Source organism: Heloderma suspectum, chromosome 4 (assembly GCF_057233095.1).
Source record: "Heloderma suspectum isolate Gila_16-S chromosome 4, 16-S_ref, whole genome shotgun sequence".
Lineage (NCBI taxonomy): Eukaryota > Metazoa > Chordata > Lepidosauria > Squamata > Helodermatidae > Heloderma > Heloderma suspectum.
Window position 1 is genome coordinate 115,014,028 of NC_139461.1, and position 14,923 is coordinate 115,028,950.

Genomic DNA, 14,923 nt, shown 5'->3' on the forward strand with positions numbered 1-14,923 from the left:
GTGAGGGAGTTTCGAAACTCCCTCAGAAAAACAAAGGGGACGGGGAGAAAACGAAGCCTTCTTGGAAACCATACCATTTGTTTTACCACCTAACCTGATGAAGAGTTCCGACGAGCTCTAACGCTTGCACAATATTGTGTGACATTTTGGTTTGGTTTGTGAGACTAATACAAGTAGTGCCCTGATATGGATTCCTCTTCCTCCACGCTTTTTGCGTACCATCTACTGCCGCTGCGCCGTCCCCCCCCCCCCCTCTTCTTTTTCTTATACTCTAAACCAAACCCGACCACGAAGAGTTCTGTGAACCTAGAAAGCTCGCTCACTGCTTCGTGGTTTTCAGCTGATCCTAACAAAAAAACCGCGTTGCTGTGTTGGGCTCGGGGGCGGGCGCGCGCGCGTGTGTTGCAATCCGTGGGTGTACAGCAGGCTCCGTCCCAAGGACTGTCGAGTGCTTCCATCCGGAGCGAGTGGGGCGCGACTCGCGCCACCCACCCCTGCGCGAGGCGAGGAGTGAGCGCGGGCCGTGCGGAGCGCCTCTATATACGCGCGGGGCGGGGCGGGGCGGGGCGGGGCGGGGCGGGGCGGGGCGCGCGCGTGCGGCCAGCCCCAGAACTGTGACCCGCGGAGCCGCCGCTGCTCCGGCGGCTTCTGCGAGCCTCCCTCTCCCCCGCCCCGCCCTTCAGAGCGCGCTGCTGCCTTCTCATTGGCTGCGGGGCGGAGCTTCGCGGCCCGGACAGAAAAAGAAAAAAGAGAAGAGCCCCGCGAGTACGTAAAAAAGTCCTCGCCTTGGTGACGGATGCTCAAAAGTTCAGAAGTTTCTCCAAATGCCTCCCCGGGCAGCTCACCGCTGAAAAAGAGAGGGAGAGAGACGGAAGGGGAAAGCCGAGGCCGAGGCGCTCGGGGGAAGGGGGATCGTTCTTTCGTCCTGCTTTAGCCCCAAAGGAAGGACAAATATCCGGCCTTTTTTCTTCTTCTTCGCCTCCCTCTCCGCTCCCCCCTGCCCTCTTGTTGACTTCGCCTGACTCGGGGGTTCGCTTCTTCGGGGCTTTTCTGCAGCCCAGCCTGTTGCCGAGCTCCGTGGAAAAACGAGAAGGGAAGAGGCACTCGGGGACTGCGAAAGCGGATTTTGGTCGTGCGGGTGTGTGTTGCGCGCGCCCACGCGCGTGTCCCTTGTGGTGATCCTCGATGGCCGTCACTACCTTTTCCTCTCGGCTGCGATCGCTTCCGTGGAGTGTCGGTGCCTCGTTTTAAGAAGAAAGCAGGAGGAGGAGAGGGAGAGGGAGAGGGAGAGGGAGAGGGAGACTTCTCCCCCCGGTGTCATCCCCCCTCCCCTCCCCACTGGCTCGTCTCTATTTATTCATTCCTTTTTTAATATATTTTTTGGTGCACGCTTGAGCGGGGAGGGGAAGGGAGAGGCCCCCAAGGGGTCTCGTTTGCTTGCTTCCCCCTTTTGGGAAAGAGAGGAAGATCCTGGTCGTCTTTTCTGGTTTACACTTTTTTGGCTCTGGAGCTGCGGAGGGGTGGAGGGGGGAAAGCAGCGGCGGCGGAGGCGGCGGCGGCGGCGGCGGCGGAAGAAGAGGAGGCCGGTCTGCTGCTGCTGCTGCTGCTGCTGCTCGGTCCGGCTGCGCGGCTGGGAGGGCGGCCATGCAGGCTCGCTACTCGGTGTCCAGCCCCAACTCGCTGGGAGTGGTGCCTTACCTCGGCGGCGAGCAGAGCTACTACCGGGCGGCGGCGGCGGCCGGCGGCGGCTACGCGGCCATGCCCGCGCCGATGAGCGTGTACGCGCCTCACCCGGCGGCGGCCCATGAGCAGTACCCGGGCGGCGGCGGCGGCGGCATGGGCATGGGCAGGCCCTACGGCCCGTACCCGCCGCAGCCGCAGCCCAAGGACCTGGTGAAGCCGCCCTACTCGTACATCGCGCTCATCACCATGGCCATCCAGAACGCGCCGGACAAGAAGATCACGCTCAACGGCATCTACCAGTTCATCATGGAGCGCTTCCCCTTCTACCGGGACAACAAGCAGGGCTGGCAGAACTCCATCCGCCACAACCTCTCGCTCAACGAGTGCTTCGTCAAGGTGCCCCGCGACGACAAGAAGCCCGGCAAGGGCAGCTACTGGACCCTCGACCCGGACTCCTACAACATGTTCGAGAACGGCTCGTTCCTGCGCCGCCGGAGGCGCTTCAAGAAGAAGGACGCCGTCAAGGACAAGGAGGAGAAGGAGCGGCTCCACCTCAAGGAGCCGCCGCCGCCGCCGCCGCGGCACCCGCCGCCGCCGCCGCCGCAGCAAGAGGGCGGCCAGGCGCAGCCGCCGCCGGTCAGGCTGCAGGACATCAAGACGGAGAACGGCTCCGCGTCGCCGCCGCGAGCGCTGTCCCCGCTGGGGGGCCCGCCCGTGCCCAAGACCGAGAGCCCCGGGAGCTCCCGCGCCAGCAGCCTCTCCAGCGGCGCGGGCAGCCCGCACGGCGGCGGCGGCAGAGCGCTCGGCTTGGATCCTCCCGCGACGGAGCCCCAGCAGCAGCACCCCCACGCCCACCCGCACCTCCACCCGCACGCCCACCACGCGCACCTCCACCACCCCCCGCCGCACCACCACCCCGGGGGGCCTGCAGGCGGCGGCGGCGGCGGCTTCAGCGTGGACAACATCATCATGACCTCCTTGCGCGCGTCGCCGCAGGGCGCCGCCGGGGAGCTCCTGGCCCTGCCGCCGGCCCCCGCCGCGACGTCGTCGCCGGCCTCGTCCACCGCCTCCGCGGCCCGGACAGCGTCGCTGCCGCCGCCGTCGCTGGCCTTGAGCGGCTGCTATTCGCCGGCGGCGGCGCAGAGCGCGCTCTACAGCGCCCCCTGCAGCCAGGGCGCCGGCGCGACGGGCAGCGCCGCCACGCCGGCGGGCAGCGGCGCCAGCAACTACCACTGCAACTTGCAAGCCATGAGCCTCTACGCCGCCGCCGCCGCCGCCGCTGCCGCCGCCGCCGCCGCCGCCGCGGGCGGAGGCGGCGGCGGCGGCGGCGCGGGGGAGAGAGGCGGCGGCGGCGGCGGGGCCCACCTGGGCGGCAGCCCCGTGGAGCAGGACCCGCTGCCCGAATACAGCCTGGCGGCGAGCAGCAGCAGCAGCGCCTCCTCGCTCAGCCTGAGCCCCCCGGAGGGGCACCCGCAGGGCGGCGGCGGCCGCGTGGCTTCGTGGTACCTCGGCCAGGCCGCGGCGGCGGGGGAGCTCGCCCATTTGGCGCCTCCCGCGGCGGCGGCGGCCTCGTCGCCGTCGCCCGCGGGCTACCCGGGCCAGCAGCAGAACTTCCACGGCGTGCGCGAGATGTTCGAGTCCTCCCAGCGGCTGGGCTTGAACAGCTCGCCGGGGAGCGGCAGCGGCGCGGCCAGCAGCTGCCAGATGGCCTTCCCCGGCAGCCAGCCCCTCTACCGGCCCTCGGGCGCCTTCGTCTACGACTGCAGCAAGTTCTGACCGAAGGAGCGGGCGGGGAGCGCCTCCCTCCGAGGGCACCCCACGTCGGCCATGTTTCCACTCAGAACTGCGGCTGCCCCCCAGCCTCTTCCCCACAACCCCCCTCAAAAGCACAGCCCCCCAAAAACCTGTCCTCTGCAAAGACAGCTGGTTTCTTTTCTAATTGAGTCATGGTTGGTTAAGGACAGTGTTACTCCAAATAGCACGTAAGTGTGTGCTTTTGTTTTCCTTGCCTTTCAGAAATCGTTCCCCGCTCCCCTCCTCTCCCTTTCTTCTGCCCTTCAAAAGATGGGCGGTGTCCATCCTGCGGGCCCACTTGGCTGCCTCGGCTCGGTTCGGCGCAGACCAGGTCCCCGCACGAGAACTGTCAGCCAACCCACAGCAGCGGCAAATGGTGATTCTTCTCGTAGGTCTAAAGGTGGAGTCCCGCTCCATTAAAATCGATGGGACGTTTGCCATTGACTTCAGTGGGACCTCAATCGCAACCCTAAAAGGGCGCAATCCAGGTTCGTTCAGATCAATGCGACTTTTGACATTGAGCTCTTTGCGACGTGGATTGCGTGGTAAACAAGAATGGCACCGTATTTTTATTTTTATTTTTTTAAAAAACAACTTCCTTCTTTCTCTCTCTCCCTGCAAGGGCAACTTTATATGTAAGGACTTGTTTTAAAGTGTAAATTGACGCATAGTAATTTATTTTTAAATCTGTAGTTGGATCGTTTGGACCAAACACCGGAAAGTGTTCTTTTTCCCTCCCTTCCAGAAAGCTGACTTTAAAATAACCTGAAACGTTGATTTTTTTTCCTCCATTATATATGAAAAAGGGAAACTGTATTAATCTTATTTTATCGTTTATTGTTTTTCCTTTTTTGTTGAAGATATCCTGAAGTTATTGACTTGTTTGTTTATTAATAAATTACCATTCAATTGGACTGAGACCATTTACGCCTGAATATATTAATCCCTCATATATATATATATATATATATATATATTCTATAGCTAAAAATGTGGATGGTAGCATTACTTGTTCCAAATGTGGACAAAATGGAAAATTATTTTTTATTATTATTTCTTGTACACCTCCATGAGTTAAGCCAGAACATTTTAATTTAAGTTTATATAAGCGATCCTGAATGCTTTTACTTGTAAATAAAACCCATTGATTTCAATCAAATTTACCTCCAAGTCATCGTGTGGACTTGGATGAGGTTGGCATTAACTTCAAAACAAGTGCTTCGTTTCAACTGGCTTATAGGTGGAGGTGTTAGTTTTGAGTCTTACAGTTACTATTGTTATTATTGTATCTTTAGTAATTAGGACAACAATGCAGGGAAAATTTGAGCTACTAGGCCATCACACTTGCTTGATAATAAACGTAGAGGACTTGAGATATTGCAGAAGATCCGTGTGTACCTTTGTGAGATGAAGGGGGAGACATTTAGAACTCACAGAATGAGAAAACCCCAGTTTCCAGGTACAAATTAATACTTACGTGCAAGAGTGGCACTTATCCATTTGTAGGTTTTTAACAACCCAATCCTGTGCACCTTTGCCCAGAAATAAGCCCTATGTTCAGTGGGGCTTACTCCCCCCTGTAAGTGTGTATAGGATTGCAGCCTAAGCTTTTTAAATATATTGTTTTATATACAAATAATATAATCTGTAAATGTACGGCATCATACAGCCTATCTGGATTTCTGTAGAAGGTAGCATGGATGATTTAGCCTTCTTAACTGACAACTTAAAAAGTAAATAGAGGTCTTTATTCAACGTGTAGGGATTCTTTCTCTCCATTTCCTCTTTCTCCCTTCTAGACAAATGGCTACTTGTTGGAGACTTTTACAGTGGTTTTTTCCATTTCCAGAGGGGTAGCTGTGTTGGTTGCAGCAAAAATAACAGAGTCCAATGGTACCTTAAAGACTAACCAATTAATCGTGGCATAAGGTTCTCTGACCCACAAAAGCTTATGACCTTATAAATGAATCAGTCTTTCAGATGCCACACTAGAGCCTTTACCATTTTTTTCCTGGGAATGATTCTGAGGGGAAAGAATTTAGATGTCGTGTCCCCCTATTCTTACCTAGAATTACATTCCCTCCCACCTCCCTCCACCATGATTTCTCTCTCTCTCTCTCTCCCTCCTTTTTCTTTCTTAAACTAGAAGAAACTCCCTTTGGAGTGGCCTCTTCTCAGGTGAATTCTCAATGAGGTTTGCGGGGCACTGGGGAACACCTTTTCCACAAATTCTGTAAATAGTCAAGATAGTGCATTCCAGCCTTTTATCTGTGAGGGATCCGCCCGCCCGCTGTCAGGAGAGAGGCGAGGAGGCTGGTTCAATTGCAGTTTTTTTCCGTGAGCCTCTGGTGTGCATTTTCAAGAGAAGGCAGCCTCCTATCAGGCGTTCTTATCTGAGGCAACACTTGGCAGTAATCGCGCCCGGATTGTTAAAGGCCGCAAACAGTAAATAAATTCAGGCTAATTTAATTAAGAGCTGATTAGGCACCTTCTCACCCGAGTCCAGACTCCAAAGAAAGGGACTGGAAATTTGGAAATGGATTGTAGCTACTTTTGATTGTTTGCATTTTGATTTTATTTCCTTTAAAAATGGACCTCGTTCAGATGCGTTATTGGTACCATTCTTTTTTAAAAATTACCGGGGCGTGTGGAGGGTTTGAATCCTTCTAACTGTGAGATGTAGAATGGAATGAGGATAATAAGCGGTACAATCCTGAGTATGTTTGTTCTGAAGTGAGTCCTTTGGAGTTAAGGCTAGAATCCTATGCACACTTACCTTGGAGTAAATCCTTTTGAGTGGGACTTACTTCCATGTAACCATATAGGATTGTGCTGTAAATGGTATTTTCGCTCAAGAAAAGGATTGCATGGGAATGTAAAATGAGCCGTAGAATTTGATAAAAGATTTTCTCCTTGTCTATTGATAATGTCTCCACAGCTTCCAAAATGCAATGGATTACATTTTAGTTTGTTAGCTGTGATTCATAAAGCTTAAAATACAATTTAAAATGACATCCGGATCCGCAATTCAGTTAACCTAAAGCTAGGTGTGAACGGATTCAGAAACAAATAATTGAATTTAAAAGGCCTAAGGAGAAGCCAAGAATGCTTCGATTGAATAGTGTTATTAATCGAATTGGCTCCTTTTAAGGCTCTTGATCCTAAACGCACCTACCACGAAACAAGTACCATTGAATTGAATGGGACTTACTTCTGAGTAAATTTCGCCTTAACTCGTTTGTGGAGAGAGTGGCTATCCAGTCTGGATTTAGAGAGAGAGGTCTGGGCATATGCATTTGAACATGGTGAGCTTTTATTTCGATTGGGTTGTGCATCCGTGTTGGAGGCCGGAATGCACAGACGTCTTTTACGGTCCTTTGGAACCAAGCATATATTCTGTACATTTTGATGTGCGTATTAAGACAACCTGATAGCCAGAAAGCCTAATGAACAAAGGAAGCCCCGCTGAGTTCTTTTAATAGGACAGAATTCAGCAGATGTTTTGTACTCACCTCTCCCATTGAAATCAATGTGGTTTCATCGCAGTTTAACTTTGACTAACTCGTGTCTTCTGTGTTTTCTACATACAAGGAGCCGGGGAAGGGAAATAATAGGGGGAAGGAACCAAGGTTTCATCGGTTTAGTCTATTAAGGAAGCTATGTGTTTTCAGGGCTGTAGTAGGAGAAACCAGAAACCAGAGGTGGACTCTTTTCGAATCCGTGTAGAACTACTATGCAAACCCCATTGAAATCAAGATTACTCATAAAAGTCTCATAAGATGGGAACTTAGGGTCGTATCCAATGTTAGTCCTACATAGAGTAGACCCATTGAAATGAATAGGACAAGTTAGCCACGATGAAAGTAAATGCCATTCATTTCAATGGGTCTACTCTATGTAGGACTAACATTGCATACTACCCTTAGGCTGCAAACTTACCTAGGAATATGTCCCATTGAACTCAATAGGGCTTACGTCTGAGTAGGCAGGAAAGTTGTACTGTAAAACCCTATGCTTATGGCGGGCTTGTCTCTTTGGTCATTTCTTTCTAATGACACCCCCCCCCCCGCACTTCCTTCTTCAGAGAAGCCAGAGGAACGGAAGGGGGGGTGAGATTTCTATGGGTGCTGTTTCTTTGCTGGTCTCTTCGATTTCCACTGGCAAAAGCGACTTCCTGCCTTTCCAGGAGGCCATCGCATCGGCAGCTCCTTTGTAGGATTAAAGGCCTCGTAAAGATACGGGGGGGGGGGGGACAGAATGAAGGGGCATCTTTCAGTGCATTTCCAAGGCCAGCCTGCCGGAGTGGCAAAACCGGCCACCTCCGCTGACTCAGACCCCGTGGTTTAGACTGGAGTGGCAGCAGGTCATCCTGCTCGGAAATGACTCCCCCTAAAATAAGTGGGACTTGCTCTCCTGTAAAAGCGGCTAGGGCCAGTCCGCGTGAAATGTGCCCAAGGCGAAGCATTTTCAAGCAAACGCCACTAAAAAGGGCTGCGTGCTGCGTGCGTGCGGAATCTTTGATCTCGGCAAAGCAAGGGGGGCGTTTAAGGGTGGTGGCGAGTAAAGCTGCAGCTGGCGTTTGCAACGACGCTTTTTAAGCCCTGCTTAAAAAGTTAAAAAGTTAAGCCCTGCTGAACATAGTAGGACCTACTTACGAGTAAACATGCATAAGATGGGGGGAGCGGTGCTGCAATACCAAAACAGACTTCCTAGCGATAGGAACAAGGTGCCCTTTGAACTCGCTGGGACGGGCTTCCCAAGACAAAGCCTCGCTCCTTGGTTGCGTTGGGAGGTGGCTAGTTTGCACTCGGGTCCTAAAAATACCCAACTGAACGTTCTCCCCCTTGATTCCATTAGAAAGCGCTTCCCAGGAGGAAGGACGAGCCGCCTCACGCTGAGCCCAGCGGTCTGGAGCAGGGAAACGGCCGCTGTTTCTTAGGCTGCGGCAGCCCTATAGTATACACACCTAGGAGTAAGGGCATACCTCTGAGCAGGCACGCGTAAGATCGTGCTGTAAGTCGCCTTTGTGTGTATTAGGGCCTCCCCCAAGCTGGTGCTCTCCAGATGTGCTCCAAGACATCTGGGGGGCACCAGCTGGGGGGAGGCTGCTTTACGGCGGTGGTATCCCGCACCCCCCGTTCTCACCGAGTTGGCAAGGGGTCTTTCTACCTCGTTGTGGCTCAGGATTGCAGCCCACCACAGCCAATTGCTTGTTAGCGCCGATTTCCCTTAGGCTGGGGAGGGAGCCGGGGAGGGAGCCAGAGAGGTCGCTCCGCTGCTTGGCCACCTTCAGTCTGTTCTGCCTCTTCACCGCCCCCGGGCTGTTTGCTCCTCGCTCTTTGCTCCTGGTTGCCGCCCTTGTTTGACGGGAGGACGCGCGTGTGAGGGAAAGGAGGGAGGGCCTCCCACCCCCACAGGCACGCAGCTACAGGTGGGTCGGCCTCACTCCTCTACCCCCCCCCCGCACACACACCCCACCCAGGCGGCGGCAGCAGCGAACACCCATTCTTTGGCACGGGAGACTAGGAGTTGTTAGAAATTCGCCATTTCTGTGTTTGACGTTCGGGCCCCGCTGGTAGGAGGCCTTCGAGCAGATATGACAGGAGCCGAAGCGAAGGTGTGGGGAAGGATCCTCCCCCCGCCCGATGGATGGATGGATGGATGGAGGAAGGCCGGGAATCGGCCCCCTTCAGACTTAGGCCACCGTCACCCCCGCCCCCCGAGACGACGAAGCCACTGCTGCTGAAAACCATCCAGCGCCTCCTCCGACAGGCGCTCTCAGGCAGATTGCCCCCGACCGACGGGCGGTGGGGCTGGCGCGCAGGCGAGCCTGGCTCAGGTCGGAGCCTCGTGTTCGCCGCCGAGGAGTCTCACTCGCCTTGGGGCTGCCGATGGCTGCCCATGAATGGCTGCTTTGTGCTGGCGGCTCCTTGACGCAGTCCAGGCCTCCTGGCCTAATCTCCCGAGCCCTTCTGGCCTGCACGTGCTTCCGGGGAAATAAAACGAGGCGGCCTCGGCTGCTGACCGCCCCGTCTTTACGCCCCGAACGGCCCGGCGTCGAGGCGACAAGGGGAGATCGGGGGCCCGGAGTTAGACAGTGAATCACGGCAAATTGGGGCCGGCTCCAGCAGGCCGTGGGAGAGCGAAGGGAGCTGCTGCCGCCGGGCCTCTCCCACCTCCTGGCCTGATCAGGCGTGAAGATACCGGGCTGGTCGCTGGAGGGCATTAACCACACGGCTAAGGGTCAAGTCGATTGAAAACCTCACTCCCCCCAAGCGCTTCTGTTGAAGCCGATTGTGTGAATCCAGCCTTTTCTATGGGCGCAGGCAGCTTAACGCATCGCTTTGGGAGAAAACGGACAAACCTTGCAAGTCCCAGCACATTATTCAGGCTGCGATCCACCCAAAGCAGGCTTACTGGGAAGTAAACGCCTGCCTTTGAAATCCAGGGAACTGCGTCCCAAGTCGATTGGAAAAGAAATCGGGGAGCCAGATGTTATCCGTCCGGGATACACAGAGGGATTTTATCCATACACGGAGAGGTAGATAGATATTTTTTAAGGCGGACACTGGGCCACGGGGCTTTCTTTTAACATTTTGAGCAGGCTTAGCGGGGGGCTTATTCAAAGCAAATGTGACTAGAAAGGATGGAGAGCGTATATGAATGTTCTAGTCCCTGAGAGAGAGCGCGCGCGAGAGCCCTTTTCCCTGCGCATCGGAGTCGCGGCAGTTTCCCCCAAGGACTGAACACTAGCCACGGACGCCGAAGGTATCCGACAGACGAATACGTTTTAGGGCGCAGCCCTACACATCTTCAGACTTTTTTCTCTCTAAACATGCACAGGATTGTGCCCTTAGGATCTCGTTTTTAAAAGGCCAAGTCCTAGGCGTAACTAGTTCGTCCGTGGAGCGGCCCACTGGCAAGGAAGACTACTTACAGCACCAGTTCAGACGACCCTAGCTTGAAGGGTTTGAACGTGTATTGGTGAAATCCTAAGTGCACTTAGCGGGTTAGAACTTGAAAGACCTGCCCATTCAACTAGTAAAACTTACTCCCTAGTGAACATGATTAGAATCACGGTTTAACTTCTGAACTGAGGGTTCCGATCCACCCTCCTCCATCGTGTTAAAATAACCCACACAGAAGTTGCCGGAACTGAATATCATTATGTTTAGAATGAGTGTAAAATAATGACGGGGGCTGTCTACCTCGGAGGGGAATAATATCGTTCCTTTTCTTGTCTTAGGCCGCCATCCTATATTCACTTGCCTGGGAGTAAGCCCTACTGAAGTCAACAGGACTTACTTCTGAGTAGACATGTAGAGGATTACATTGCCGATCATTCTCTACCTCGTTTTTTATTGTTCCTTATGAGGAACACGAATCCGATTTAGGCTACGATCCCTACGCACACTTACCTGGGAGTAAACCCCACTGAACTCAGTGGGTGACCTTGTCCAGACAAACATGTATAGGTTTGGGTTGAACATCAGATTTTAAATTCTATTGAATTTAGGCTGAAATTAAATCTATTTTCAAAGTAATCCTATGCAGACTTACGTGGAAGTAAGCTCCCTTGAATACAATGGTACTTGATTCTGCATAAACCTGTATAGGTATTGGGCCTTCTGTTGATTTTAGTCACCTTAAATCCAAGCACTTTTGGTTACCTGTGTTTTACAACGGGGCAAAACTCTGTACAGCTGTAACGTTGTAGTCGTTTGTGATCTATTAGTATTCAGCCAAAAGACAGCTTTTATATTAATTGAATAGCAAACTTACGCCTTTTCCAAATAAAGGCTGAAATCCTAAAAGAACGGAATAAGAAGTAAGCCCCACTGACGTCTGTACCACTACAACAAACTGACTAGATTAAGTGTTAAAAGCAGCTTTACCCATTTATATCCTGAAAGGGCTGAAGCTTCCTTACCTTTGTCCACAAACCGCTTCACGAACTGAAGTCTTAACGAGGTCAGGCTTGTAAACATAATGCTGCTTATTTACAGATACTTTTGCGTGTGTACATATATACATATATATTCCTGAGTTTTCTGTTAAGGAATTTTTTTTATTTTTTGTTGTTTAGATTTCCTCATGAGAACCTAGATAACATCTCCCCACCCCCAGGGCTGCATTCACAGGCTTCCTACTGGTGAGGACTCCGGTGCTTTCCTGGGTTCCTTTCTTTGGGTCATTTTAGCTCTTTCCCAAAATCTCTCTCTTCCTCCTGGGTCTACTGGCTTTAATATAATCTTTTCCCAAGCAAGGCTGTTGCCAGTAGTGTATCCTCAGACTGGGTCACATTTCGCTGAAATTTGGCTCAATTAGAGTTATAGTTTAGCAAATTGTCAAGATAACTTTTATCACATAAACACGAAGCACAAAAATGTGCTAGAGAGATGTTATTAGAGAGCGCACAGTATAGGCCACACAGGGAGTGTATCAACCTCGTGCAAGCACCTCGAAATATTATATTATATATTTAAAATTTGTGCGGGGTGGGTGGGGGAGCAGCCAGAATTTGCCTGTGTAAAAAACATAAGACCTGTAAAAAACAAAAGACCGGTACATTCAAAAAGTGTTTTGTCATCTCCCATTCTATAGGGTAATACTATTTTATCCATTTCGTTTATTTTAATTTTTGAAATAGGTTCTGAAAATTTCTTGTTTTTCCCTGAAGTGATAATTTGACAATGTTAAGTGCAAATCCCACCCCCACCGCTTTTACCAAAACCGTCCTCCTGGGAGGGTTTTCTTTCCGTCTGCTTTTCTGTTTTGTTTTTACAGTAAATCCATCTATTATGTGTGTGTGTGCGTATATATATATATATATATATATATATATATTTCTCTTGAGACACTTCTCCTGTTCTTTAGGGAACTTTGGCGACCCTTTGGGGAACTGCTCCTCTATTTGAAACTTAAGCAAAGGGGAGTGGATGGAGGGGCTGGGGGAAAGAAAAGAAAGAGGAGAGAACGCGGACCAAAGGCGACACTTAACTGGTTTGGGATGTTTCGCTTTAGTGGAAAAGAAGCCAGAGAGTGGAAAGACTGACGGTCCCCGAGAGAGCATGAATGACCACAGTCCAAAACCCATTTGCTCCGGATCGCATCTATTCCACTTTAGCGGAACAATTTGGCGGTCATGGGCTGTGGATCGCAGCCATGGGGTCATCGTTTCTTGGGGGGACGCCTGTGTACTTCCACCACCACCCCTCCTCAGCGCACACGGCTGTTCTGTGTCTCCCAAAGATTTTCAACGACTGGCCGATCTTAAGCATGCTTATTGGGAAGTAAACCCCCCCCACACACACACACACACGCGCGCACACACAGCTGAATGGGAAGGACGGCTAAGGAAGCGTGGGGAGGTCTGCAGCAAGAGAAGTCCGAGGAAGTAGAGAGGCTTGGCGCCCACGCGTGGGTCGATTTGGGCTCGTCCAGGTTGTGATGGCCACCTCCCCTCCCCCCTCCTAACAGGCGGAGGCTTCGGGCCTGGAGATGCGTGGTATCCTCCGTCCCATCAAATCAGGCCAGGCCAGGCCAGGCCAGGCAGGAACCGAATTCAATCAGAGCAGCAGAGCGAGAGGTCAGCGCAGAGGATGTCCCCCTCCGTGGCGCTGCAGAGGACGGCTCGGGAGCAGCCTAATGGGCAATTGTGTTTTATTTTAATTAACCGGCGTCTCGCTCGACGAAACAATGGCCAAATGCCTCCAGCGGGAGGAAGAGGCGTAAGTTCACCACGGAGGAAGTCACGTGGAGAAGCCCTCCGAGAGCGCTTGAAATAGGCCAGCGTTTGTAGCAGCCTGGCCACCGGTCCGCGGGCGGGCAGGAGCGAGCGGCGGGCCTGGTTTCCGACGACGCAGCAATTCGCCGGCCGGCTCCCAGGTGTAAATGTGGTTTCGTTGTCCTTCTACAGATGCACACATCCAGCAAGAAGGGTGGGGGGGAAACGAAGGGCGGGCGATCGCTGCCATGAAACGGGGGCGGGCGGGAAAGATCCCCGCAGACGAAGAGCAGGCTCGCCCTCTGACAGCAGTGGCTCAGCCAGGGTACCTGAGAGTGATAAGGAGAGGAAAAGGAGTTGTCTGGAAATGGGCCATTAGCGATGACAAATGCTGAAAAGCCATCAACACCCGGAATTCCCCCACCCCACCCCAGACATGTTTACTCGGAAGCAAACCTAGTGGATATGAATGGGGCGAAGCATGTTTGGGATCGCAACCCCACGTGTCTCCTGGCCAGAGTGACTGGGCAGAGGCGCTGAGCTCAGTCGCAAATCTTACACGCCGATCCAAGACCAAGAATTTCTCAAGCCCTTCTTCGACAACAGCCTATTGGGTTTGGTGGAAGCGAGATGTGCGACCTTGCAAAACGGCTTCCATAAATCGGTCCATTTCGATTTAAACCGGTTTCTCTTGTTAGCCAATCTCCCTTACATTGTTGGTTGTTATTTTCTACAACGTGGGGGCTTTGGTTATTTTTTAAAGTGCCCCTCCACGCGCAGTTAAGAATGAGAAAAGAAAGCAGAAATCAGACTCAGCCGAGTACCGCCAAGGTAGGTGGCAAGCCCCCCAAATATTCACACCCCGCACTAACCCTGCAATAATAGCACAAGTATTTCGGCGAGTTCGAGGTTTACCCGCTGCCCCCTGGGGAAGGCGAGAGGAGCCGAGGAGTCCCGCTGAACTGGGGGAGGCTACATTGCAGTAAAGGGAGCACGGAGGGCTGCGCTCTCAGAATGGCCAGGAGCTGTGGGGTGCGATCCTATCCATCTCTACTCAGAAGTAAGCCCCATTGAGCACAATGGAATTTACTCCTAGGGAAGTGTGCATAGGGTTTCATCCTTCAACCAGTTCTAAGTGGCCTTCTAAGCATCGGAAGCAACCCAGGATCGATATGAAAAGCAGCAGTGAGCTCGCGATTGGCATCCTATACCTGGTCCGGCTCTTTAATCAAAAGGTATCATCGTCATCTTTGTCATTTTACAGCCCACCCTATGAATTTGTATGAGAAGGTCGCACTGAATTCAGGCCCAACGACCCGTTCGCAGGCTAACAGCCTTACACCACAGTCCTGTCCCTGCCCACTCAAAAGTGAATCCCACTGAGTTCAATGAGGCTCGTGTTTAGGCAAACCCGTGGGGGATAGCAGCCTCAGGCCTTATAGAATCTCGGACCGGCCATCTAAAGGCCGTGATCCCGAGCAGGCGTCCTTGTCGAGGGGAGCGAAGTCCCTTTGACATTTGCCAGCTCTTCACTTACAAAGAAGAAACACGTAATTTTATGACGGCGTCGTCCTCGGGCCCCCTCGGGCCCCGCTGTCCCTAAACCTGTTCGGAGCCCGTCTCGCCCATGGAGTTTCGGCTGCCCCATCGAGGGAGCGCAGGAATTCGGAGTCAGGGCGGAAGGCTGGGCCTGCTCCTTTGTTCTGCGGATTTCCAGAC

At 52.8% G+C, this 14,923-nt stretch overlaps 1 protein-coding gene across 1 annotated transcript; it reads left to right on the forward strand.

Annotated features, from left to right (window-relative positions):
* The first annotated feature begins 1,595 nt into the window (after positions 1-1,595).
* FOXC1 (forkhead box C1) lies at positions 1,596-4,393 on the forward strand. The gene has a single exon (XM_084848128.1). It carries the CDS (start codon positions 1,645-1,647, stop codon positions 3,457-3,459), a length of 1,815 nt encoding a protein of 604 aa, XP_084704254.1. The 5' UTR covers positions 1,596-1,644; the 3' UTR covers positions 3,460-4,393.
* Positions 4,394-14,923: the final 10,530 nt, after the last annotated feature.

Coding starts and splice junctions, on each gene's coding strand:
- FOXC1 (XM_084848128.1), top strand. CDS start 1,645: ATGCAGGCTCGCTACTCGGTGTCCAGCCCCAACTCGCTGGGAGTGGTG.